Genomic DNA, 24,818 nt, shown 5'->3' with positions numbered 1-24,818 from the left:
TAGGTTCTATCTAGTGCACATCAGTGGAACACAGCTACTCAGCGTCATGGACAAGTATCAGGAGTCTGAGAAAGGAACCTCCATTGGGTTTTGTGTAGAAGTTAAGACATGAAGCAGTGGGAGATACACCCTCACAGATTGAAATTTAAAAAGAAGGGAATGAAAAAAACAGCTCTACACTAAAGACTTCTGGGAAGAAGAGGGGCATGTGATCATAGAGAGGTGCTTTGAGTCTTCAAATAAGGCTCTTTCTCAGGTTTGCACTCGAATGTGCATATCGGATTTAGTTACTTAAACTTTCTATATTACATGTATTTCTCTGTATGGTGTATCTAATTCAGAGTTAAACAGTAAAGAAAAAATAGGTAAGAAGAAAGATTGAACAGTAACAAAGACAGATGATAGCTGTTTACTATAGACTTGACGAAGAGTCTCAGCTAGTAAACAACATACCTCAAGGAGACATTAAGGAAATAGATTTTAAATGCCTGACTTTTCTAAATATATATGTAATTTGTAAATATGTGTATTTTAAATAGTGCCTGCACATTTGACCTAATTATACAATGGCTACAATAAAGTAAAAATAATTAACAAAGTGAATTTTACAAAGTAAATTCATCTTACCACTTTACATATGACCATCATCTCTGTGGTGTTGACATCGATGGTGGACTCCTCTGTTGGCAGCTGTTTTACTGTGTGTCAGTTCTCTCTTGATCCCACTGATGTCGGACAGTAACCGTGAGGTGTTTTGTCTGGGGTTCAGAACCTGCCAATGCTGAGTGCTTGGGACGGTCCCTGGTTAGAATCACTTACAGAGAGGACACGGTGGTTGAGTTCCATCCACCGTCCATGACTCTGTCAGCGTTTTCCCTGGATACAAACTGGGCTGTGTTGACATCATCACCGTTAATGGCTGGGATTCAGCGTGAGTCTGCTCAGCTGATGGTCTGTAGACAAGCTGTATTTCGGCGTTTACATGCTTAAATATTTCACATGACATCCACTAATGTTCTATAAAATACCAGTAAATATTTTCTTTTTAAATGTAATCCAGTGATGCAGGCATGTTTAAAGGGATAAATTTTATGCATTGTGGCCATACATTTTTATTTTGAAAAACAACTGTGTCTTTATATCTAAAATTTGACAGAAGATTCTTTTTTATACAATAATCTTATTGAAATTTATTTTTTGTATATAATATACTCTGATCATGCTTTCTCCCAATTCCTCCTAGGTCTTCCCCATTGTCCCAGCTCCATCCCCTTTCTTTTTCTCTCTCTCTTTTAAAAAACAGGTAAACAAACAAATCACAAGAAACCTACACCGCAGGCACGTACGCACGCACACACACATACACACACAAAGTCCCCATAAAATCAGAAACCGTAGTTTATAAGCAAAAGACCAGTAAGACCAAAAGGGAAAAAAATCCTGAACAAAGCAAAATGAGACACAAAAGGTCTCCAAAAGCAACGTTGAGTTTGTTTTGTGTTGGTCTTCTAGTGCTAGGCGTGGGGCCCATCCTGGAGTATGGTTTGTATACCCAGTGAGACTCCATTGAAAAAACTAATTTTTCTTTAGCAAGCAAGCGTCAGTTCCAGATCGCTTCCTAGTTGGAGTGGGAGCTCCACGTCCACCCCCCTGTCTCAGTGCTGGGCCCCATCTGTCTTAACGTGTCCAGGTCCTGTGCTCTCACTGTCTTCCTGTGTACATCAGTTCTATTGGTTCTGGAGGGCCCCGCTTCCCGTCTGGCTCTTCATGTGTTTCCTCCGTCTTCTCTCCTGCAGAGATCGCTGAGGCCTGAGGGAGGGTTTCATGAATACGTCCCATTAGGACTTGGGGGACTCCCGCTTCTCAGGTCAGACGCCTCAGCTTTCGGTCCCAGTGCCTGTGCACACCCTTTCTTTTCCTTTCCCGTCCCTTCTCCTTGTTTTGGTAGCTCCTCTTGATCTGTCTGAGCATCACTAATTCTTTCCTTGCCCGTGTCTGTTAGCTGATGGCCCTGTTTGAAGGAGTCTCATTTTTAGTGTCATGACTTTAAAGAGGAGCCATTGCTGCTATGCTCTTGGTTCTGGGTTTGGTCTCTGCAGAAGCCTCCCATCCTTTAGGGATGCTGGCTCTCTCTTCTCAGTCCTTGGCAGACTAAGTCAGAGTCTCAGGACAACACTTAACAATTGAGTTCATTGGTTTTGTGCCTCACAAATGGGTGTTATGGTCATCCACAGTCCCTCTTCCTCTCCCCCTCTTCCTCTCTTCTGCTGTCCTGTTTGTCTTCTCATCACTGACTACATGTCAGTAATCTGGAAAAGGACTATAACAGCTGTGGTAAGCAGTGCTGATGTCATCGTGGGGAATTAAGTCAGTTTGGGCGGAAGCTGTACTTGGCTAGGTTTTATCATTGCCAAGGTTACTGCTTGCACAGGAGCCTTCCGGTTCCTTAGTTGGGCTGGCTGGATGACTCTAGTTTGGTAAATGGGGTCTGGATGGTGTCATTTTTACCCCCAGAGTTCTTTCCGTCACCCAGTACCCAGGAGCCACATGGTGCTGCTCTCTGTATACTTGGCTGTTCTCGGTGCTCCAGTCTTGGGAAGAGGAGTGCTCCTCTGCCCTTCCCCCTCTACGGCTCTACTGTGCAGAAGCCCTCCACGCACAGAGCTTTCCCTAATGCCCTCCCCAGCTGTCGTTGGTCTTTTCCTGTGCCCTGGGGTGACACTTTGCTCCTTTTCCCTGAGACTCAAGGCAGCTTTACAGGAGTCTTCAGAACTGTGGAAACAGCTCTGTTTACACTACAGATTTCATAGGGCCAGCAGGAGGAGGCTGCGCACAGCAGCTTAAAATAAGGCAGAAGTTTTCAAAGCTGGACTTTGGGATTTTTTTTTACATTTCTTTTTTTGAGTTTATTCCTATTTTTAAACTATTTTAATAATCTCTGTTGATAATTATGTTTTACCTTTTAAAGAACTTTTTAGACATTAGAAGGGGTAATACTAGTTCTATGTCCTGGAGTAGAAAATGGCAGGTACATCTGAGTATCTCGTGCATGAAAATGGACCTAGATACAGTGGCTAGAGTGTCCACGGGTCAGAGGTGAATGGAGGAAGGAGGGGAGGGTCCAAGCCAGGCACCTGCGCCAACCTCACTGTTGAGACTTGTAAAGGAAGTGAGTGTGCAGGCCAAGAGCAGATGAGTTCCGCACCCGGCAGGCACTCCTATGCGTGTGTAGTAAGCCACCCGAGCTGCACTGACCATTTAGAGAACCAGACCCCAGAGGGAGGCCATGTGGATCTTTCGGTCAGATGGGCACCAGCAGAGCAGCTCTCCTGTGAAGACAGGCTCTGAAGACTCCTGAAGTTGACAGGGAAATTTGCCTGACTCACCTGTCTAACAGTTCATCTTTCCTGTGTCACGCTTCTTTTCTTTTTGTTTGTTTGGAGTCAGGGTCTCGCATGTGTAGCACAGACTGGCCTGGAATTGGCTGTGTTTCCTAAATTCTGTGATTTTCCTGCCTCAGCTCCCTGAGTGCTGGGATCACAAGTGTGCTCCACATACCCAGCGAAAAAGACGGGCTATTCTTAGGTGTGAACAGAGTGACAAGTCAGTTTAGATGTAATTCTTGAGTCACCCTGATGGCGCCTTAGACTGATCAAATTCGTCATTTTAAATGAGGAGCCAACAGAATTTGCTAGTGAATTGTATGTGGCCTGAGAAAAGGTGTCAAGGAGGGTGACAGCAGGGCTTACAACCCAAGAAACACAATGGGGAGCCAGACTGGGTGGTGTCCCACAGTGGTGACTCTGGTGAAGAGGGCACGTGATCTCTTGGGAGTTGTATATTTGTGTGGTGTTTTCTGGCACCGTTACAAACATGCTCCGTCAGTCTGCGGAGAGTTCATTGTCTGATCGCATCCCTAACCTTACTTAGAATTCTAATCATTCCTTGGCAGTTTCTATATACAGTCCTGTCACCTGCTGATACTTGCAGTTTCATTTATAATATTTGCATTTTTGATTTGTTATACACGCTAGGCCTTCATATGATGTTATATAGAGGTAATGATAGGGTTTTTGTTGTTGTTTTTATTTCATTTCTGTTGGCAGGAGTGTGTGTTCATAGTGTTTCATCATTAAATATGATGTTTGCTATCAATTCTTAGGAAAATATTCTTTATCAAATTAAATAGATTATCTGTGGATCTTAGTTTGCTCAGAGTTTTTATGACTAGAAACATTAAAAAGTATTGAAAGACTGTATTTTTATATGTAACTTGAGAATTCTCAGCCCTGTGAGACCTAAGCACGGCTCCATTGTAAATTATCTGAGAAAAATCAAAATGAAATCATAGATATATAATCCAACTACATTTACATGTCTTTAAAATAGAAAAAGAAGTAGAAGTAACTTATAATAAAATAAGGATTCATTCTGTGAATATTCTGGCATGACCTTGGTTGCCATACAAGGTAAAATCTGTCTGGTGTGCCAATCTGATTTTAGAGAGATATCACTCTCTTCAGTGTGGTGATCTCGGAGGATAATGGCACAGGTTTGCATTTATAGCAAGCTTCTTTGATTAGAGACAATCAGTAGCAGTGTTAGGAAACCTCAACCATCATTAGGATGACTTCAGGCTTGTGGATGTACTGGAAAATGAGAATATTTTCTGCTGTTGTCCGGGGAAAGGTTACTTACTCTGTAGGTACTTGCTGAGCGTCTAGTATGGGAAGGCACTGTGTTAGTTGTTGGCCACGAAGCTGAATAAAATGAAGCTGCTGCTGCTGCTGCTGCTGCCGCCTTCTTAGAAGTCCTGAGTGGAGGAGAGCAGTAAGCAGGCAAACAGGGCGTGTAGGATGGTGACGAGCGCCACACAGAACTGGGAGGCAAGGTAACAGGGCACCGAGGTGGTGTGTGTGTGTGTGTGTGTGTGTTGTGTGTGTGTGTGTGTGTGTGTGTGTGTGTGTTCATGCGTAGGGGAGGGAAGCAAGAAAGTTCCACTGAGGGGCTGAGGGTGAGAGTCCTAGAAGGAAAGAGGAACATAGTTGGTGTAGGAGCTGAAAGCCAGGATGCTGTCTAGTGCCCAGCGCCTGCCGGGACTGTCATGGTGCCTAACTTCCAGGGCCTGTGCTCGTCCTCTTGGTCATCTTGAGATGGGCAGTCATAGCATCGCTGGACAGGTGAGGAAACTTGGCAGAAATTCCAGCCAGTATTCAAATCCTGAACTATTTGGCTCCTCAGCCATGAAGGGATGCTTGTTTGGAGGCTGTCACACGCCTCCAAGCATACTTTATTCCATTCAGAGAGAATTGGGAGGGGTTAGTAGTGGGCTTCAGACTATAATTATCCTCGGCTCTGTGTGTGTTGGTCTAACATATTACTGGGTAAATACAGGCTTTGGAATGTCATGAGTGGGAAAGTATTATTCATTTGTGCCTTTTGTTTATATTACTTACTGAAGCTTTTGTTTTATTTTGTTGTTCATTTCCTTAGTTAATAATACTATTATCTAATCATGAGCATGAACTCATTCTCGTTGTTTGATATGAGAAGTTTATAGTCTTAGATTTGTGACGGCTTTAACACAGGGAGCAATTGTAAATTGAGTGCACTGTTGGGTATCATCTGTTGTGGTACAGTAGTGGTCAGTGCTTATTAGCGCATTAGCAAACTCCCGTGGGAGACATTGTGTCATCCTCTTTACCCTCAGTGACGTCGCTCTAGGGCTTCTGAGTTTGTAGATGCAGTTGTGCTTGCCTGAGGTAACACGCGATAAAGGTAAGCTCCAGATTCATGAAATGATGATCATGGCTGACATTTGAGTAGTGTTGCCTAGAAGCCCTTTTCATCTGAAAGTCATTCTATCTGAAATAGTGGAATATTTTATTAGCTTAGATGACATAGTCATTTTAGTAATCCCAGAGAACAGCCCTAGAGTAACTGAAGGAGCAGTGCAGTGTATTAAAAATTCACTGTGCAGCTCTTTTGATCTGGTGTATTAAATTGGTAAAGCCGAGATTGAGTCCCTGTCATCCACGGACAGCAGTGCCCCTCTGGTACAGTTGTGTCTGCAGACATGGCTGTGTATGAAGGACGTAAACTGAGATACTTTCTACTGTGTAGCCGTCAAGAACAGAGAGGGCATCAGCACATCATGGCTGGGGCACAGCGTTTCCTCTTGTCCTGGCCTTTGCGAGCTGATGCCCTGGCATGCTGCCTTTCTAACAGTGCTCAGCTCAGGGGCCTTCAGAAAACTGGAGTGAGCTTTTGGGAAGCGCTTGGCTTTGTGGCATCTGGAATTACTTGAGAGACATCGTTGTGGGTTGTCTTTGTTGTTACTAAACTGAAAGACACTTAAAAAGGATTACTAATTAAGGAAAAAGTACCCTTCTCATCACAAAATACTTGAAGTTAGAGAGATTACAAATAAAATAACCTTTATAATGTCTTACCAGATAGACTACTTTAGCTAAAATGTCTCAGTTATTTCAGAATACCTTCTAGTTAAATTAAATAAGGTAACACAATTAATCTGAGAAATAGAGCTTTGGTCCCTTATAATAAGTGTGACATCATTCGGTGTCTAAAAATAGAACAGTAAACTTAGTGATGGTAAACAGCTGTATTATAAAATACTGTACTCTTGGTCTGATAAACCAGGGCTGAGGGGGCTCAGTTAGCAAAGGACTTGCCATGCAGCGTGAGGATCTGAATTCAGTCTTCAGCTCCCACGTAAAAGCCCGGCCACAGGGCTATGGGCGGGTAGCCCCAGCACTGGGAGGCTGAGACAGGAAGATGCTTAGGGCTTTCTAGAAGCCAGCCTGTCTAGCCAAATCAGTGAGCTCCAGGTCTAGTGAGACCCTGTCTAATACGTAAAGTAGAGCGTGATTGAAGAAGACCCTGGACATTACTCTCTAGCCTCCACGCACACATGTGCACACTCCCATACGTTTTATGACCACCTAGACAAATGGATTTATAAATGACTGTTCTTTGTGTCTGTATCGCAAATCTCATATCATGGTAATAAAAAGACACATTCATTAAACTTCTGTTTATTGTTATTTTAACACAGGGTCTCCACTTTGTAAACCAGGCTTGCCTGGAACTTTCTATGTAGTCTGCCAGGCTTCCCAATTGAGCCTTTCCTGCCTCTGCCTCCCAGTCTCTGGGGCTGCAGGCTTGTGCCACCCATTGCTCTGAAAAGCCTCATTTCTTTCATAGAAACTGCCCGAATTTTCCCGGAGGATGTCAGCCTATTTTTTGTGTCACATAATTTTTTTTTAAATCAGTGTTTAAAAACATTGTTTCCAGAGATGCAGATTGACATTGCTATTAAGAATGTGTGGATTTGGTTTAAGGAAGTGGAAATGCTAATGGCTTCAATCTTATCATTACACTTTGTAAACATGTATTGAATTATCACTCTGTACTTACTGCATTTAATTAAAAAAAAACATGATGACTTTGAGTTCTCATGAAATTGTTGCAGGTGAAAGGATGATTCTGAAAACCAGATCTCTCACTAAGGATCATTTTCCAAAACAGCTGATTTATAAAAACTAGTACCATCCATTGAATTTCAGTTTCTGAATTAAATGTCATATTAACCAGATATGTCTATAATACATGTAACTTATTTTTATAAAGGTTCAGAGGTCCAAAGAAATGACATCCTGTGGATAGCCATGGCCGGGACTCATCAGATATGGGCACTCCTCCTGGACTCTGGCACACTGCCAAAGAAAAGGTACCTGGCTATGCCTCCTCGGTTCCCTTCCCCAGTCACCATCCTCCTAACATGTGCTGTACCTGCCAGGATGTGCTGGCCACACACCATAGAAAAGGCTGGCGCAGGGTTTCCTCCTCACTTGTGTCGATTCACTGGGCACTGGTCCCCAGGCTGAGGAAGCAGCTGCTGTCAGGGCTCTGCCAGCCCTTCTGCAGAAAAAGGAGGAGGAGGAGGAGGAGGAGGAGGAGGAGGAGGAGGAGGAGGAGGAGGAGGAGGAGGAGGAGGTGAGTCACTAGCTGGTTCTCGGAGCTGCTGCTCAGAAATGACATCCATCACTTGGACTTGTATTTCACCAGCCCCGGTGAAGGCTTGTGGCTGCATCTAGTTTCTAAGAGCCTGGGGAGCCATTCTTCGGAGCCTCTGCAGGGAACTGGAAATGTTAGGTGGGCTTTAGTTCTTTGCAGCATAGACATGGTACAGGTGTCTGTAGTCACTCCTGCAGTGGGTGAGGGCTGCATGGCCGAGTGGCTGCCACTCAGGTGTGTTCTGGCCTGAAGTGGAACCCCAGCTGCTGCGTACTGTGTAAGCATAGGAGAGCCCTTCAGCTCTCCGTCCTTTCCATCGCTGTGTGTTGGGTCACATCGTGGGCTTGCCGTGTGGAGAGGCTAGCATAGCATTGGCACGTCCAGTCAGCACAGGTTTGTACTGCCACTGGTGGGCATGTGAAGATGGGCCAGCACTGTCTGCCGCGTCCTCCACTTCTCCCTCTTCTCCCTCAGCCTCAGGCAGAGCCGGCCACACTCTCCTCTGTGGCTTCTCTCTCGCCTCTCTCTTGGCTTGGGTCATGCCTGTTTTTAACTGTTTCTTCTTACGAGACTACCTCTTAAAGAAAGGAGCCTTGTCCCATTATTATTGTGTCCTCTGTGCCTAGTACTGTATCTGGGACATAACAGCTCAGTAAAAGCTTATAGAATAAGCAAACGGATGAAAGTCTGCCTGGTAAGGTTTCTATTGCTGTGATAAACATCATGACCAAAGGCAGCATGGGGAAGAAGAGTTTATTTTGGCTTGTATGTTATAGTCCATTGTGGAGGAGCCTGAGGAAGGAGCTCAGCAGAGGCCATGAGGAAACGCTGCTTAGGCTTGCCCAGTGTGCTCCCTCATATGCCACCCACAGTGGGCTGGGCCCTTTCGTACCAATCATCAGTCAAGAAAGTGACCCACAGCTTTAGCCACAGGTCAGTCTGATGGAAGAGTTTTCTCAGTTGAAATACCTTCCTCTCAAATGACTCCAGCTGTGTCAAGCTGCAAAAAAACTGACCAGACAGCATCATGGACCATAAAGTTGTTATATAACCATGGAGGTAGGGCTAGCTGTCACAGTTCTGTGTCTGCTTGTTTGTGGTAGGGCTTCCCTGTCCTGGAACTCGCTCTGTAGACCAGGCTGGTCTCCAACTCACATCTGTCTGCCTCTGCCTCCCGAGTGCTGGGATTAATTGTGCCACAGTGCTGGGCTCATTGCAGCCATCTTTATCAGTAGAAAGGGTTGACTGTCTAGCAAATCCAGATCTCAGATGTCCTAGGTGGGTGTGGAACACAGTTGTGTAATGTTTATGACAAGCACACATGTAAAACAATGGTTCTCAACCTGTGGGCTGCAACCCCTTTGGGTCTAATGACCTTTCCCAGAGGTCGCCTAAGACCATTGGAAAACACAGATATTTACACTGTGATTCACACCAGCAACAAAATTAAGTTCTGAAGTAACAACGGAAATAATGTTATGGTTGGGATCACCACAACATGAGGAACTGTGTATTAAAGGGTAGAAGCGTTAGGAAGGCTGAGAACCACTGCTCTAAAACATTTGTTAAATATACTTTTACTAGGCACTGTAGAGATGAAATGATGTTCTCTGTTAAAGATAAAATGAAGTCATGCCCAGGCCCAGAAGAATTAGATCAGCAAACAATGAACAATACAGAAATCGTGTGTCGTTAGAACCTCTGAAGTAGTCCTTCACGCTGAGCGTTTTATCGACAGGATTTTAAGTGTTATGGAGGACTTCTGTAGTGGAGGCATTTCAAGTACATCAGGTCATGTCACACCTTGAGTCCTTCTAGGAGATTTGAACATCCCAAAAGCTGATATAGAAAGTTTTAAGCTAGGAAGTGACATAGTTAGATCTGTATTCTTTTTTTTTTTTTTTTTAAAAGATTTATTTATTTATTATGTATACAGCATGCATGACCAGAAGAGGGCACCAGACCTTATTACAGGTGGTTGTGAGCCACCATGTGGTTGCTGGGAATTGAACTCAGGACCTTTGGAAAAGCAGTCAGTACTCTTAACCTCTAAGCCATTTCTCCAGCCCCCTAGATCTGTATTCTTGAAAGAACTCTTCTAGCATTCAGAATGGAGCAAGATATGATTCAGGAGGCTATAACTGTCATCCAGGCAAGAGACAATAGTGACATGAACAGTAAGGTTACCAGTGGTACATGAGGTGTAATTATAACAGCAGCCAGAATGTGCTGTCAGGGCTGCCTATGGCTCCTCGTAAGAAGGGTTGTCACTCGTACAGGAAAACGGTTGCTCACATTACATTGATCTGCATCTTAGTTTTGTGTAGCAGGAATCTTAAAAAGTTATTAGTAAAATCAAACCTGAGGCCAGTTATTGGGGTGAATGCTGGAAGATCAGAGAAGCAGAACAAGCCACAGTTACCTCACCTTGCCAGTTCCTCAGCTGATCCTGTTTCCTCAGACTGGAAGCCTCTGAGTCTTTATCCAGAATGAATCTCAGCTGAACTGTGCTGCTCGAAAGCCTGAATACTTAACCAGTCAAATGCTTCTAGTTCCTGGTCTTCACACCTTATATATCTTTCTGCTTTCTGCCATCACTCCCTGGGATTAAAGGCTCACTTTCTGGGATTAAAGGTGTGTGTCACCACCCCTGGCTGTTTCCAATGTGTCCTTGAACTCACAGAGATCCAGAGGGATTTCTGCCTCTGGAATGCTAGGATTAAAGGTGTGAGTACCACCATTTTCTAGCCTCTGTATCTAGTGGCTGTTCTGTTCTCTGACCCCAGATAAGTTTATTAGGGTGCACAATATTTTGGGAAACACAATACCACCACATACAAAGTCACTATAGAGATGGTGTCTAATACTGACTTGCAGGTCGTAGTGACCCCTGTGCTGCAGGGTCACGGTTTGCCCACGTTCATTATCCAGGATCCTTCATATGTACATTCCTCCTTTGCAGTGCAAGGTTTGCACGTATTTCTTTGGCCTGCTAGTTTTTGTGAGTTCCTGGAATAATCCTTCATTCTCTGTCGCTGCCCTCCATCCCCTGCCTCTGCCTGCTTTAGCATTGAGAAGGACCGTCCAGTGGCGGTCACATTGGACTTCGGGGTGATGTGCCAAGTGTGGAGATGGAGTACACATAGCCTCCCACTTCACACTTGAAGTCAGCTTCCTCTTTCTCACAGTACCATGTCTTTATAGTCCTTTGGCATAAATTTAGAAATCAAGGTGTAAACTCTCTGCATTACAAACGGAGTCATTGCAGTGTTTCTTCTCAGCCTTTGGAGTGTGCTCTCTGCAGCCGCAGCTGTACAGCTGTGTGCCACCATGCCCTGGGCTGCAGACTTGAAGTAGACGTTTCCCAGTGTCTAGAAGAAATGGGCTTTGTACAGTCGATCGTTGAATGCTGTACACTCATTATGTCATTTTCTGAAAATGGGCATGCTCAACCTGGCTTTCTTAAAACTATTCTGTGCTTTATAGAAGACACAGACATTTTTAAAGAAAATTAAAACTTCAAACTATCAAAAACTAGATAGTCTCTATTAATAAACTCCCTTCTAGAACCTGATATTGTATGAAACTAAGAAGTTAAAATGAGAATAAATCATCTCATTATTATTCATAATGACCTGATCATTGTTGAACCAGGGATTTCCTAACCTGGTGTTTGAGAGTGGCCTCAGTAGTAGTAGGAGGGAGAAGAGAAGGGAGGCAGTGGCCCGGGGTGGCTCCCTGAGAATGACAGGACAGATGCAGTGGTGCACAGGCCGCCGTCGCTGGCTCTGGTGAACTGTGCTGTCACCGTCGTTTTGGTCTTTTCCGTCCCTTTAGTAACTGGGTCCCACCTGTGCTTGTCTCTCAGTGAGCTCAAAAAAGGAACCTGCCTTCGCTTTGCTGGGAGTGGAAATGAAGAGAATCGAAACAACGCATATCCTCACAAGGCGGGTTTTGCCCAACCGTCAGGTCTCTCTCTAGCCTCCGAAGATCCCTGGAGCTGCCTCTTTGTCGCAGATAGCGAGAGCAGCACAGTGAGAACTGTCTCACTCAAAGATGGAGCAGTGAAGCACCTTGTCGGAGGAGAACGCGACCCCATGGTAAAGAAGTCACTGTGTGCAGTCTCCTGGATATCGAGTCATTCGTGACATTCAGGAGGTTCATTCTTGGCCTGTCTGTGATAGAATGCAGTCCAGTCAGGGCCAGTGTGACTATAAGGAAACACAAGGAAAGCCCTCTAAGGAGAGGGAGCTGACCCTGCTTGATTACACATAAATGTTGAGGCTTCCTTTGAGAGAAGATAAGTAGCTGCTGAGAGAAGAGAGAGATTGCATTGAGTGTGTAGCGGTGGACTGGAAAGAGCACTAACTAGCAGACTTGGCCTGTTCCTGACCAGATGTTGGCCAGCTGTGAGTGACACAGCAGGTATAGGTAGTGAGTGCCTGCCGCTCCTGCCGCGGCTCTCCAGTCTGTATCACATGCCCAGCTCTGCCGTGAAAACCAGAGCTCCCTGTTTAGCTTTAGTGACACGATGACCTTAGTTTTCACTTTATCTAACAAAACACTCAATGTTTTTAATAACTGCTGTTTCTTTCTCTTTAAAAAATAAAATAAAAGAATTTATTTGCTTTTGGTGATATTGATGGAGTAGGCATCAATGCGAAGCTTCAGCATCCACTTGGGGTGGCGTGGGACGAGAAGAGGAATGTGCTGTATGTGGCAGACTCTTACAATCACAAGGTGAGTCTTGACCAAAGACACAGCCCCTTGCTTTTGACCCATGTGCCTCCTACCTGTGCCTCCTAAACTACAGAGACCACTGGAGCCCCCAGCCTGTGCAGCTTCTCCTGGGTCTTTCCTGCCAGAGCCTTAGGAGAGCTGAACTGAGGACAATGCTAAGCTAATTCCTGTGGCTTTGACATAAATGTAGGAATTGTGACCCATCAAAGCTGCTCAGTAACGAAGTCAGGAAATAAGGAGACACGTTAGGGGAAAGTGTGAGCCGGCTGGTGTAGTTTCATTTTGTTGCCATGGTAAAACTGACCAAAGGCAGCTTAGAAGAGGAGATTTATCTGGCTCACACTCCTGGTTAAGTCCATCATGGAGGGAAGTCAGGGCAGGAATTGAAGGCAGGCCTGCTAGCTGGCTCAGCTGGCTTTCTTATATCACCCAGGATCACCTGATCAGGGATTGGTGCTACCCACAGTGGGACGAGCCTCCCCACATTAATTAACAAGACAGTCCCCTCACAGGCATGCCCACGGGCCATCTGATCTGGTCAGTTCCTCAGGTGAGGCTCCCTTTTCTGTTGACTCTGGGTTGTGTCAGGTTGACAGCTAACTGGGACACTGGCAGATGAAGATTTTTGAACTGTTACACAGTTACAGTGACCAGGAGCAAATAAACCGGTCTTCAGCACCATTTCCTCTTCCATGCGGGTGTTTCCATTCTCACTGCAGAGTTCTGGGCCATGTGATAAGCAACCATAAACTTGACCATCACTGGCTGGCCTTCCATTCAACAAAGCAGCAATCCTCAGACAGTGTTCTCAGGAAAGTCAGTTAACTGTGTGGATTCCAGAAAACATACTGGAATTAACAAGAAAATATGCTATAACTAAGATGTTAGGAAGGTTTTACTCAGGACGACATATTTACCTTCGATGACATAATTTGAATGTTGTAATTTTTAGGAAAATAGGGAAATATCTACTGTCGTGAGATTTGTTGATTGAGAATGCTGGTGGCAGTTGGGAGTCCTCTGGTCTCCCTGGCATTGCTGTAAACAGGGCTGACTGCAGGGGAAACATTTGTTCTTTTTCCTTTAGATTAAAGTTGTGGATCCAAAAACAAAAGCCTGCACAGCGCTAGCATGCACTGGAGATGCAGAGGCAGCCTTTAACGAGCCTGGAGGCTTGTGTGTCGGGGACGGTGGTCGGCTGCTGTATGTAGCAGACACTAATAATCACCAGATCAAAGTGGTGGATCTAGAAGCAAGGACAGTGTCTGTGGTGAGTTATCTTACAACAGCTTAGAGGATGTGGGGTTGAGGGTGGGACTGAGCTCTAACGCATTGGCCTGGCCGTCTCCGCTGCACACTTGGCACATGGAGAGCGGGAGTCGGAAGTGGATGTCCCTGTTGTATTCTGGGACAGCCCAGCCAGGGACTTGCTCTGAACGTCTCCTGTTAGTCTTAAAATATAAGTTTCCATCTCTTCTGAGCATTTGAGGAAGACGCTGGAATTTGGAGAGAATTGGATGAACCTTCAATAAAATAGAGGCCTAGGTCTGTTTTTAAATGCGTAGAAGTCATGGCACACGTTGTATTTATGTGCCGTGTGGACTCATTTTATCCAGTGATCCTTAAGTTATTGCTGTCTTTCTGAATCTTATGGTGAATCCATTACCAAGTCATCTTCTGGGGGAACCTCTAGAAGTCATAGCTCCCAAACTCTGAAAATGAGATAGACTAGGGAAAACTTGACCAAGTTCAAATCCATTTTCAAAGAGAAATGTTTGTTGCCCATTGCTTTTTTTTTTTTTTTTTTTTTTTTTTTTTTTTTTTTTTTTTTTTTGGTTTTTCGAGACAGGGTTTCTCTGCATAGCTTTGCACCTTTCCTGGAACTCACTTGCTAGCCCAGGCTGGTCTCGAACTCACAGAGATCCGCCTGGCTCTGCCTCCCAAGTGCTGGGATTAAAGGAGTGCGCCACCACCGCCCGGCACCATTGCTTTTTAATGTATCCTATTAACCTGGGGGGTGGGGAGGCGGCCTTTTATTTTTAAGAGTTTTATTTTTAAATAAAAACTAGAGATTGGCATCAAAAGTATCATCTAGATTTCTCTTGGCAGCAAAGGTCATGAGTGTGTATCATATTCACTGTCCTTAAATTTGTAAGTGGTGCTTTACTTTCCTGCCATTTATAAGCCATAGGACAGTTGGTTACATTCTGTGTCCTTATAGGTGATCTGGCTACTGAGGCGGACAGTTCCTCTGTACTCTGGGAAACATCCTTTAGTGGCAGCTGATGTCACTGATGGAGAACCTGGCCCTGTCTTAGGCTAGGCTCTCTCCATTTGGTCTAAAAGTCTTTCTGCTTTAATAACGCGTCCGTCATCTGGTCTTCTAGCTCCCGGTCTACAAGCCTGCCAGTGCCGTGGTAGACGGCCCCTTCCCTACAGAGAAGCAGAAGACAGTACCCAAGGTGCCCAAGTCTGCCCCACACATTCAGCTCGCCCCTGTGACTGTGTGTCCTGGCCAGACGCTGCAGCTCAAGCTCAAGCTAGACCTTCCACCAGGGGCAAAGCTGACGGAAGGCGTGTCCAGCTGCTGGTTCCTCACCGCTGAAGGTATGAGCTGAGCTCTGCACACAGAGAAGAAATTCCTAGGCTTTGAGATGATGGCTTGCTACATATTTTACTATGTGTTTGGGCAAGATTTGAGGGAAATTAGGGGAAATGTGAGTTTGGCTATAACCCCACTTAGCTATCTCTCTCTTGGCCTTTGCCATTCCATTTCCCTCGTTACGACGGTGTGGCCCACAAGAGCCCTGCCCTCTCTGAGCACCACGGCTCTGGGAAGTAGATTTGTCTGCGTGTTGCCCTGTTCTGCCGCCTTCTTCTTGTCCCCAAAAGAACCACTGAAACTCTCATCTGCAGTCCCAGCACTCAGGAGACTGAGGCAGGAGGGCTGCAAGTTTGAGGTTAGCCTGAGCTACATAGTGATTTCCAGGCCATCTGGGCTACAGAATGTCAAAAAAACAAAAATTGACTGACTAAGTAAGAAATTGAAAGTCTGCTGAGGAGAAGCAAAGGGGCGCTTCCTTACTTCTTAGCTTGTCCTGTGGCGGCTCTTCCTTCTCCCCTGAGGAGACGGTGTCCTGCCTGTTCTCGTTAGTGCTGTCCACCGTTAGAGCTGCTGTCCACAGTGGACAGCGGGTCTGAGAGCAGGTCTGCTGTCGTGGATGACCTTCCTCTGCCCTGCTCTCCCACGCTCTTTCACACGTTCTCACCAGTCCCCACTTCCGTAGTTCCTCTCTCCCACACCCTCTCACACACTTCCTGTTGTGTGTGTGTCACCCCGTCCTGGCCTCGTGCCTGCTCACCTCCATACACTCGGGCAGAAACCGCTGGTCTGCAGCTCTCAGTGTGCTGTCCAGGCCGAGGGGACTCTGCAGGTGGACTGCTGCTGCTGAGTCCGGACTGGCCCTGAGGAGACTCCCTGAGCAAACCCCCTCCTCTGATCCCCACGAGGAAGAAAGCCGGGCTTTCGGGCCTAGCATTGGGGACAGACTCCAAACCCTGGGCACGCCACAGCCCCTCTCTGGGCTCCAGGAGGGCCTAGGAAGGGTTGGCTGTTCTGCCTGTGTCTGTAACATAACAAAGCAGCCCTGTAATTGGGGATCACAGGTCATAGATTTAATTTCTCTGCGTAATTAGAGACCAGTATTTTTTTTAAGTCAGATATTGACAATTAACCTTTTTTGTTTTGTTTGTGTTGTTTTGTTTTGGCTCTTCAAGAGGGGGTTTCTCTGTGTAGCTCTGGCCATCCTGGAACTCACTCTGTAGACCTGGCTGGCCTCAAACTTAAGAGATTTGCCTGCTTCTGCCTCCCAAGTGCTGGGATTAAAGGTGTGTGCCACCATGGTATGGGGACAATTAACTTTTTTAATGCTGCATCTTAGACATCCAAATCATTGAATTCTGAGCCGTTGTCCTATAAAGGGAAAGAGTCAAATACTTAGATGTTTCATTCTTTGTCTAAAATATTGGCTTCTTTTTACTATATAGGGAAATAAGCTTGTAGGCAAGAATCCTAGTAATTCTAAGATTCTAAAAGTATTATAGAGCTCATATCTTCATGTAGGGGTAGAAGATACTTTCTCTTTGGGACTGGTTCTTTAGAAATAGTTAAAATGGCTAGAATATGTAAGTGTTTTAAAGAACTACAAACATCTCACTTTGTCTTCAGTCATAAATGTGATATATATGAAAAATATACAAAGAAATAGCTGGCATCTTATTTCTAGACTTGAATATTAAAATAGTTTATTACTGCCCTGACTGGATTTAGAAGTCACTACAGAGTTGTGTATGCGTTTGTATTCTCTGCAGTTTATTCTGTAGTTTTTAGTCTGTGTCGCTGGAGACTTTTCCCTGAGTGAGAATGATCTGTCTCACCGTCCTGTTTCGTCAACAGTAGACACACTTTGCGCTGTGTGACCGATCCAAAGAGCCGTAGATGCAGTTCTCAGCTTCACCTCCGTAGAGATCAGTTGTGGTTTGTTTTATAGCTTTCACAGAAGGGAAGAGCTGCACTAATGAATACAGTGACCATCAGGCTGGGCCATTATGTCTCTCCTGTGCGACATTTCCACAGAGCGCATGCCTGGCACTCACGGGCTCGCAGTAATTACCTGTGGATTAAGAGTCTTTCCTTGGACTTTTCTAGTTTCCTGCTTGTATCTTTTCAAATGTGTGTGTATATTATGGGTGTGAGTGTGTCCACATGGTGTGAGTACACATGTATGTATAGGTGTGTGCATGTGGTTAATTCCATGTGTCTCCTTTGACCTCTCTCTACCCAAAATGTTGAGGAAGGGTCTGTCACTAAGCCCAAGCTCACTGTCTTAATAGTCTGACTGGCCAGCTTGTTTCGGGCATGCCCTGTCCCCACCCCCTGTCCTCTGGGATTACAGGTGGGTGTCATGTCCACCCAGCATTTAGGTGAGTTCTGGGGTCTGAACTCTGGTTCTCACACTTGTGTGCCCAGCCTCTTGTCTTTCCTACAGACTTCATGATGTTCTCTCCTGTTTTCTAGGCAGTGAGTGGCTTCTTCAGGAGCAGATCCCATCTGGAGACATAGAGAGCATTTCCAGTCAACCCACAATCGCGCTGCGGATCCCCACCGAGTGCGTGTCCCTTGAAGCTGTGGTCTCTGTCAGCGCGTTCCTCTACTACTGCAGTGCGGACAGCAGCGCTTGCATGATGAAGGGCATCTTGTTCAGGCAGCCTTTGCACATAGCCGACGCCCAGCCGGGCTGTGTAGCTGCTGTCGAGCTCACACATGTATTCTAGAGAGCAGCCAGGAGCCCTCACCACAGCCCCCATCCATCCTCTGCCTGTCCTTTGGGGAAATGTCCTCAGCGTTCTAGAAACCCATTGCTCAGTTGTAACAACTGATACCAAAATAAAGCTGTGCTCCTTATTAACATTTTAATTCTAAACACATTTCTTCATTTTAGCTGTGTGCTGGACAGGTTGACCATCATTTGAACCACGGTAGTGTAAGCCTTGCTGCTCTTTGGCACAAGGCTGCAGCCCGTGCTCTGTCAGAGACTATTGTCATTTGCAGTCAATACTAATAATACCAGGTGTTTTAAATAACCTCTCCTGCCTTTATCAGTGGCAGTCAGCCCAGTTCGTGTGTAAATTTCCTAGTGACTGGACAGGCCTACACTGTGTACCTTTATATAAGGCACCTCCATTTAGTGTCTAAGGTCTGTTTAAAGGAAGAACAAAGGTGTATTCAGTAGAAGCTTAGAAAGCACATGAGTGGTTACTTATTATCTCTTCTGTCTTTTTTCTCATCTGAGGTATTTTTAAAAGAGTTTTAATCTATTTTTATTCTAAATTATTTGTTTTAACATGCCGTTATTAATGCCTTATAACTTTATACAGAAAACAAAGAAACAAAGAATTTCTAAGGGCATGCAGACTTCTTTTTAACTATTTTTTTAATGAACATATTCCAACCAGGCAATACCTGGCTCCCCAGAGACACGCTGCCTTTTGAGGTGGGGTTAGGCTGTGTTGCTGTGTATGATAGTTTGTTGTGAAGGTGGAACTTGATATAAGTGAGTACTATGTTATTTTGGAAATTCACATTTCAGTTCTAAGAGTTAAACACAGATTTATTGGCTTTGAAATTTTTGTTATTGTTTTGGTTCCCATATTTAGAATTTAAATTATGATCATTAATTCTGACATTTTGAAAAATCACATGTAAACCTTCAAATTGCCTATTATCAATGTACAATGTTTTAATGTGGTTGACAGGTATAGTTATCCTAATATACTTTCATTTAAAATATTAGGGCTGAAACACAGTGATTTGCTGATGCTGTTTTGGTATTTGTTTTCTTTAGCCTCATAAGAAACATCACTGAAAAGGGATACTGATGGGGTTTGATTCTCATTGTTACTGTAATTATCCTAGATTATCATAACTGTTGAAAATCCCACTTGTTTTAAAGCTGACTTGACGTATTTTTTATTTATTCAGGTTACGAGATATCAGAATCATCAGTTGAGCCCCACATAGAAACTCAGTAGGGATCTGTAGACAGCCTATATAGCATGCCTCCCTTCCTGCCACAGAAGTACCAGATAGGAAGTGGGATTATTTAAGTATCATTCCACACATTCATTGATTGATTTTTGAAGTAGTTTTGATAGGTAATATTTGCTTGTTTTATTATTGAGTTAACTAAAAACTCTCTGAAGTAAGCACATTTAGATCATGACTTTAACTAGTAACCTGAAAAAGCTACTTTTCAAGAGAATTGCCACTGGAAAAGGAAAGGAAAGGGATCTTGATTAGAGTTACACTAATTACTTCAGAAACCTTTGCTTCCAGAACCAGCTGCACAAAGGATCTGCAGCTACAGTCTGTAGCTGATGTGCTGTGCTGTGCTTGCTCTGGTGAGTGCACCTTAAGTGTCTTTCAGCCTCGTTTGATTTCTTGTGTTTCTCATTTCCAGTTGGACAGGATGAGAATATTTTGGCTCAGTTATTTCCTGTTTGAGGACATAAACAGTGTCACTCTCTAGAACAGAGTCTATACAGTTTAAGTAATGTAGAAATAATGGTAATTTATTTTTCACTCTAAAAACACAAGTATGTATTCTGTAGTTTCATGTACCTTAAAAATCCCTAAATCCTCTTGAGAATCCCTTGGCATTCCCTTTGTCTGGGCAGAGTCTAAGTTTAGTCTTCAGTGACTGAATGGTTCCTTGGTCTTCAAAATACAGAGCTTAACTTCTCCTTCTCACCCCTGCCTTTCCACACTGCTGTTTTTGCTAAAATATTGTTGGTATTGGGTTCATGTAGATTTAGAAAACACACTGACAGTGCACATAGGTTCCTAGATTGATGGGTGACACAAATGTCACATAAGAAAACACTGGAAAGTTTAGTTTTAAAACTTCAGGATCTGCAGCGCCTCCTGTTTTCTCTGTAAGCTTTTTAATTGTTTCCTGGCCTGTCTACTCTGGGGCCATACCACTGAGAGAATGGTTTGGGGCCAGTTTTTTTTTTTTTTTTTTAAGTTGGAAATTTGGAGAGAATAATGAAAATGTATAATTATAATTTTGCCACAGATTCAGAACTGACTATTAGTTTTTGTCTATCAACTGAAGAGACTTCAGCTTGGTTATTGCCTTTGGCAGAATGTTTAAGACCAGTCACCAAAGACTAGAGTTGTAACTCAGGAAGAGGATGTTTCTTTGGTCTGCAGAGACCCTGGTTCAGTCCTCAGAGCGCGGGGAAATGTCACCACAAGTGAAGTTTTGTAGTGCACAGTAACATGAAAGTATCTGCAGGGGACTGTATCAGTAATGCTTCTAAGTGAGTAAACTCCTGGTCTTTCATTTTAATTCTGCTTCTCTGTATGTGTCGACAGTCAGTACTTGAGGAAGAAATCTAATATTTTTCAAGAGAAATCTGAATTATAAGCACTAATGCAATAGTGTTTCTAAAGCCACTTACATTACAAAGATGGGGTGTTTTTAGGGTCCTTTCACTTATCAGTTTTCTTCAAAACTGTGAGTTGGTGAGGACAGGAATAATTATAGTGTTTCTGTTGTGTAGCGCAGTGTGGTTGCAAGAGTGTGTGCTCTGTAGATGAGTCTAACCCTATAAAGCAGGGACTGCCTGGGCTTGCTGCCAGGATTCAGTGAAATGTTCACACGGCATTTAGCACGAAGTAATTTATGAACTGCTACTTATCAGTTTAGTTACTAATAATGACAATAATTTATGGCCACAGACACGTGCTTGACATTTTCTTCACAACTCCAGTTTCTAAAGCAAAACATTTCTCCACCATTTGTCACGTTAGTAGACCCAGTAGGACCTGTGCTCAGGAAGAAGAAGAAGACGACTTTCTGGTAGGACGTATTACTGTTTCACAATCACTGTTGTTTGTAAAGAAGCACCTCCATGCTGTAGCGAAGGATTTAAAAAGCCCATCTGGAACTTTAACCAATACATTTGTTCCATAGAGAATCCAGACATGGCTGGAGACCTCACACACCCTTAGAACTTGTACAAGCATCCTCAGATTGCAACCCGAGCATGCTGGAGGCAGCAACCTGGGATGCTCTTCTCTGGGGTCTTCAGAGTGCCTTCACGTGTATTTCCTGGGGTGGGCTTCAGAACACCATACAGACTAGATAGGTGTGTGTGCTGTGCAGAGAAGGGAGCTGCTTTGGCCTGGTGATGGCCTGCCTGCAGGTCAGAAAGCTCCTGGGATAGAGCCCAGTGCCCAGAAGAGGACCTAGTACGCAGGGGTGCTGGGTATCCTTGACTGACTGGTGTGACTAGTGAGCAGCAAGCATGACTGAGGCGCGGAGTGGAGAACCTGCTGAAGGAGGAGTGCTTCTGTATCCACTGCCTTAGGCCTCAGGACACAGGCAGAAGAATAGTTCCATTTGTTGAGTTCTTTCCATCTGCTGGTACATACCCAGCATCCTCGCAGCAGCCTTATGATGGAGCTGGGTCCTTCCTCCTTGAATTCAGGGCGATCAAGACCGTACACCTAGGAAGGGGCAGACCCTGGACAGTCGTCCTCCCCCCCTCCCCCCACGCCTGCTGTAGTGACTTAGACATGCATAGTTCACATACTTCATTCCTTTATGTAGTAACTCACCAATCCAGAGAATTCCAGGAGCCCTAGGAGTGAGTGGTTTTGAAATTCAAATAATGCCATTTAAGTGACATGACTTTTCATGGGCTCTTACCACCTAGGCCTTGAAATGGTATGTATAATTATTTTCCAGAGGGTTTTCTATGGCCCTCATTTCAGCCATATCCTCAGTTCTTCTAACAGGTGTGTGTACAGGAAAACCAGTTAGTTCCAGCAGGACTGTCCAAATGGCCTTGGCTTGAAGAACAGGGCTAGTGCAGACCCTGTGAATTTCTCTCCTGTTGGAGACAATGTGTTATGTGAGCCAAAGTGAGGTGTAGAAGTATGAAGTCCTCTGCCTTCCCGCATCCTTAATGGTCCTGGTGTAGCCCTAGTGATTCAGAAGTTGGCATTGTGAGGCAGACTGCTGCGTGCCAGTGATGGTTTCTAACGGGCATCCCAGTGCAGAGTGTCGTCACGTACAATGTGCAGTAGCATGGTGGTGAAGCATCCTGTGGTGCAGGAAGGAGATGGCTGCCTGGGTCACAGATGCCATCCCTGCTGACCTTGACAGTGATGTAACCGCACACCTTAAGGCAGACTGCAGTGCTAATCACCGAGATCTCTTCCACCTGTGTCACAGCTTAGGCGGAGACTTAGCAGTCACCCTGAGTCACTGGTTTACCCTGGCTTAATGAGGTTTGCTTCGCTCCCATTTCTTTGCAATAGGTAATGGAAAGAATGGTCATGAAGTTACAGGCTTTGGTAATTGAGCCACATGGTATTCTGTGGCTAATAAACCTTGGCTCCTCAATGTGGGGACTTGTAGGCTGGTGCCTCAGCTCCCAGGTGGCTGCTGAGAGCACACAGGCTGGCAGAGGACTAGGACACAAGCTCTCCTGCAGGCGTTTCTAATCAGCCTTTGCCTTAGTGTGCTGCTTTGTTTAATCATTGCCAGAGGTCAGAGGTGAAAAGCTAAAACCCTAGATACCTGTGGAATGTGTGCCTGGGTGCAGTTATTCATTCTTGGTGTGTCCTTTCCTCCCCTGGCACAGCACTCCAGTGTGCCTGTGGACCTTCTGCTGTTGACAGCCTCCTACCCAAAGGAAACCACTGCAAGCATCTTCAAGTCTACTTCCCCTGTGTGCACATCAGCCTTAGGTCAGAAATGAACACTAAGCCAGAAGCCTGTACCAAAAGTGTTCTTTCTGTGGCTGCCCTGCCCAAGAAGTGGACTTGAGCAAAATTGCTTTTTTTTTTTTTAATGTGAAATCTGAAGCTGTTCAGTGTAGATAAGCCCTTGGTATTCTTAGGGTATTTAGTTACAGCTTTCCATTTGAAATAAAACAAAAGGGGGGGCAGTAAAGATCCTCTGCAATACAGACAGTTCAAAAAGAATTATTATTCTGTACCTAGTTTCATGAGAAAATATGTTGAAATAAATAAGACCATAAAGGGAAAAATACACAAGTCCCTAACATAGCCATCGAACTATCTTCTATTTTAAAAATGTATTATCTTTCTTTCTAGTTCCACCAGAAACACAAGGTAGTTTTGTTTGCATAGAGTTGGGATGTATTGATGTGTGCCTGTCATGTCATCATCGCAGTTTATCTGCTCAAAACTAAGCCAGTGCCCCCCTCAGCACTTGACTTCCACCCTCAGAAACTGGCAGTTTCTGGAGAGCCTTTGCTGAGGAGCCAGGGTTCCCCAGAGAGCTGGGAATGGGGAGGGTCGTGATGGTTGTTTTTCTAGGATTCCTAGTAATGTCTCAGTTTTCAAAGGCAGAGAACCGGCCTGTGTGACTTCCCATGCTTTGGAGTAAAGCTTCCTAGTTGTACCTGGGTTGACGGTGTAGTTTTCGATCCCTCTGGAGGAGTGTGTGGGGAGTCAGTCCAGATACTGTGACAGTCATTCCTTCAGGCTTGCTGTGTAATCACGATTGACATTTGTCTATCATGTAAGAGACTCTTCCCATCTTGTGTGCATAATTGTAATTTCATTTGTGAGACTAGAGGTGGTCTGCTGTGACGACTTCATGCCTAAGCAGTACAAGTTCAGATACTGATATTTCTAGACATTGTTTAGTCCTGAAAGAATTCACTTGCTGTGCATTTTTAAGTGTTCAATGTAGATGGATTAATATATTTTTATGCAACTGTGTATTTTACATTTATTTGTAGACCAAACTCCAGTGGATTTTAAAATATGTTGTTTAGGTGGAATGAGAGCTTGGTGGCCTTCATTAACTCAAATGAAGTATGATGCCTAGGGTCCTGGGAAGCGGGAGTGTGTTCCTAATATGCAGTGTGATTCCTGGGGTCCTGGGAAGCAGGAGTGTGTTCCTACTGTACAATGTGATTGCTGGGGTCCTGGGAAATAAGGGTGTGTTCCTACTGTACAATGTGATTCCTGGGGTCCTGGGAAGCAAGGGTGTGTTTCTACTGTACAGTGTGATCCCTGGAGTCCTGGGAAGCAGGGGTATTCTACTATACATGGAAACTTAACCTCTTTTCCAAAGCATTGTACTCCTTTTCATGAAATAGATTAAATATATTCTCTCTAAAGTTGTGTTTCTGTCCTTAATATGTTGTGTGTTTTAAGTATATCACTAATTTTACTACTTAGGAACCTGTAAACTGGGCTGGAGAAATAGCTTAGAGTTTGGATCTCTGCACCCACATAACAACTGAGCTGATGTGGATGACAGAGGAAATCAGGATCCTTTCTTGGAATTCTTATTTTCATTATTCAGAGAATTTATGAATGGATTCAAATGGAAGCAGAAGGACAGTTTTATTAGAGTTTGAAAGAGAACCCCAGGGCAGGTGAGCTGTGAATCCCAGCAGCTTCCTGGAAGAGGATAAAAGAGAGAAGG

General features: G+C 44.5%; 1 protein-coding gene across 3 annotated transcripts in view; it reads left to right on the top strand.

The window, feature by feature from the left end:
- Positions 1 to 24,507, top strand: part of Nhlrc2 (NHL repeat containing 2) — a 56,595-nt gene extending 32,088 nt beyond the window's left edge. For all 3 annotated transcript variants that reach the window (XM_037205908.1, XM_028875147.2, XM_028875148.2), the window contains 6 exons: positions 7,651 to 7,750; positions 11,906 to 12,137; positions 12,655 to 12,777; positions 13,865 to 14,047; positions 15,165 to 15,384; positions 17,855 to 24,507. In XM_037205908.1, the coding sequence (XP_037061803.1) occupies positions 7,651 to 7,750; positions 11,906 to 12,137; positions 12,655 to 12,777; positions 13,865 to 14,047; positions 15,165 to 15,384; positions 17,855 to 18,111 (1,115 nt within the window). In that variant the 3' untranslated portion in view covers positions 18,112 to 24,507. The remainder of the gene's footprint in view (positions 1 to 7,650; positions 7,751 to 11,905; positions 12,138 to 12,654; positions 12,778 to 13,864; positions 14,048 to 15,164; positions 15,385 to 17,854) is intronic.
- Positions 24,508 to 24,818: the final 311 nt, after the last annotated feature.

Source organism: Peromyscus leucopus, chromosome 1, assembly GCF_004664715.2.
Source record: "Peromyscus leucopus breed LL Stock chromosome 1, UCI_PerLeu_2.1, whole genome shotgun sequence".
Classification (NCBI taxonomy): Eukaryota; Metazoa; Chordata; class Mammalia; order Rodentia; family Cricetidae; genus Peromyscus; species Peromyscus leucopus.
This window is presented reverse-complemented; position numbering and strand designations above follow the sequence as displayed.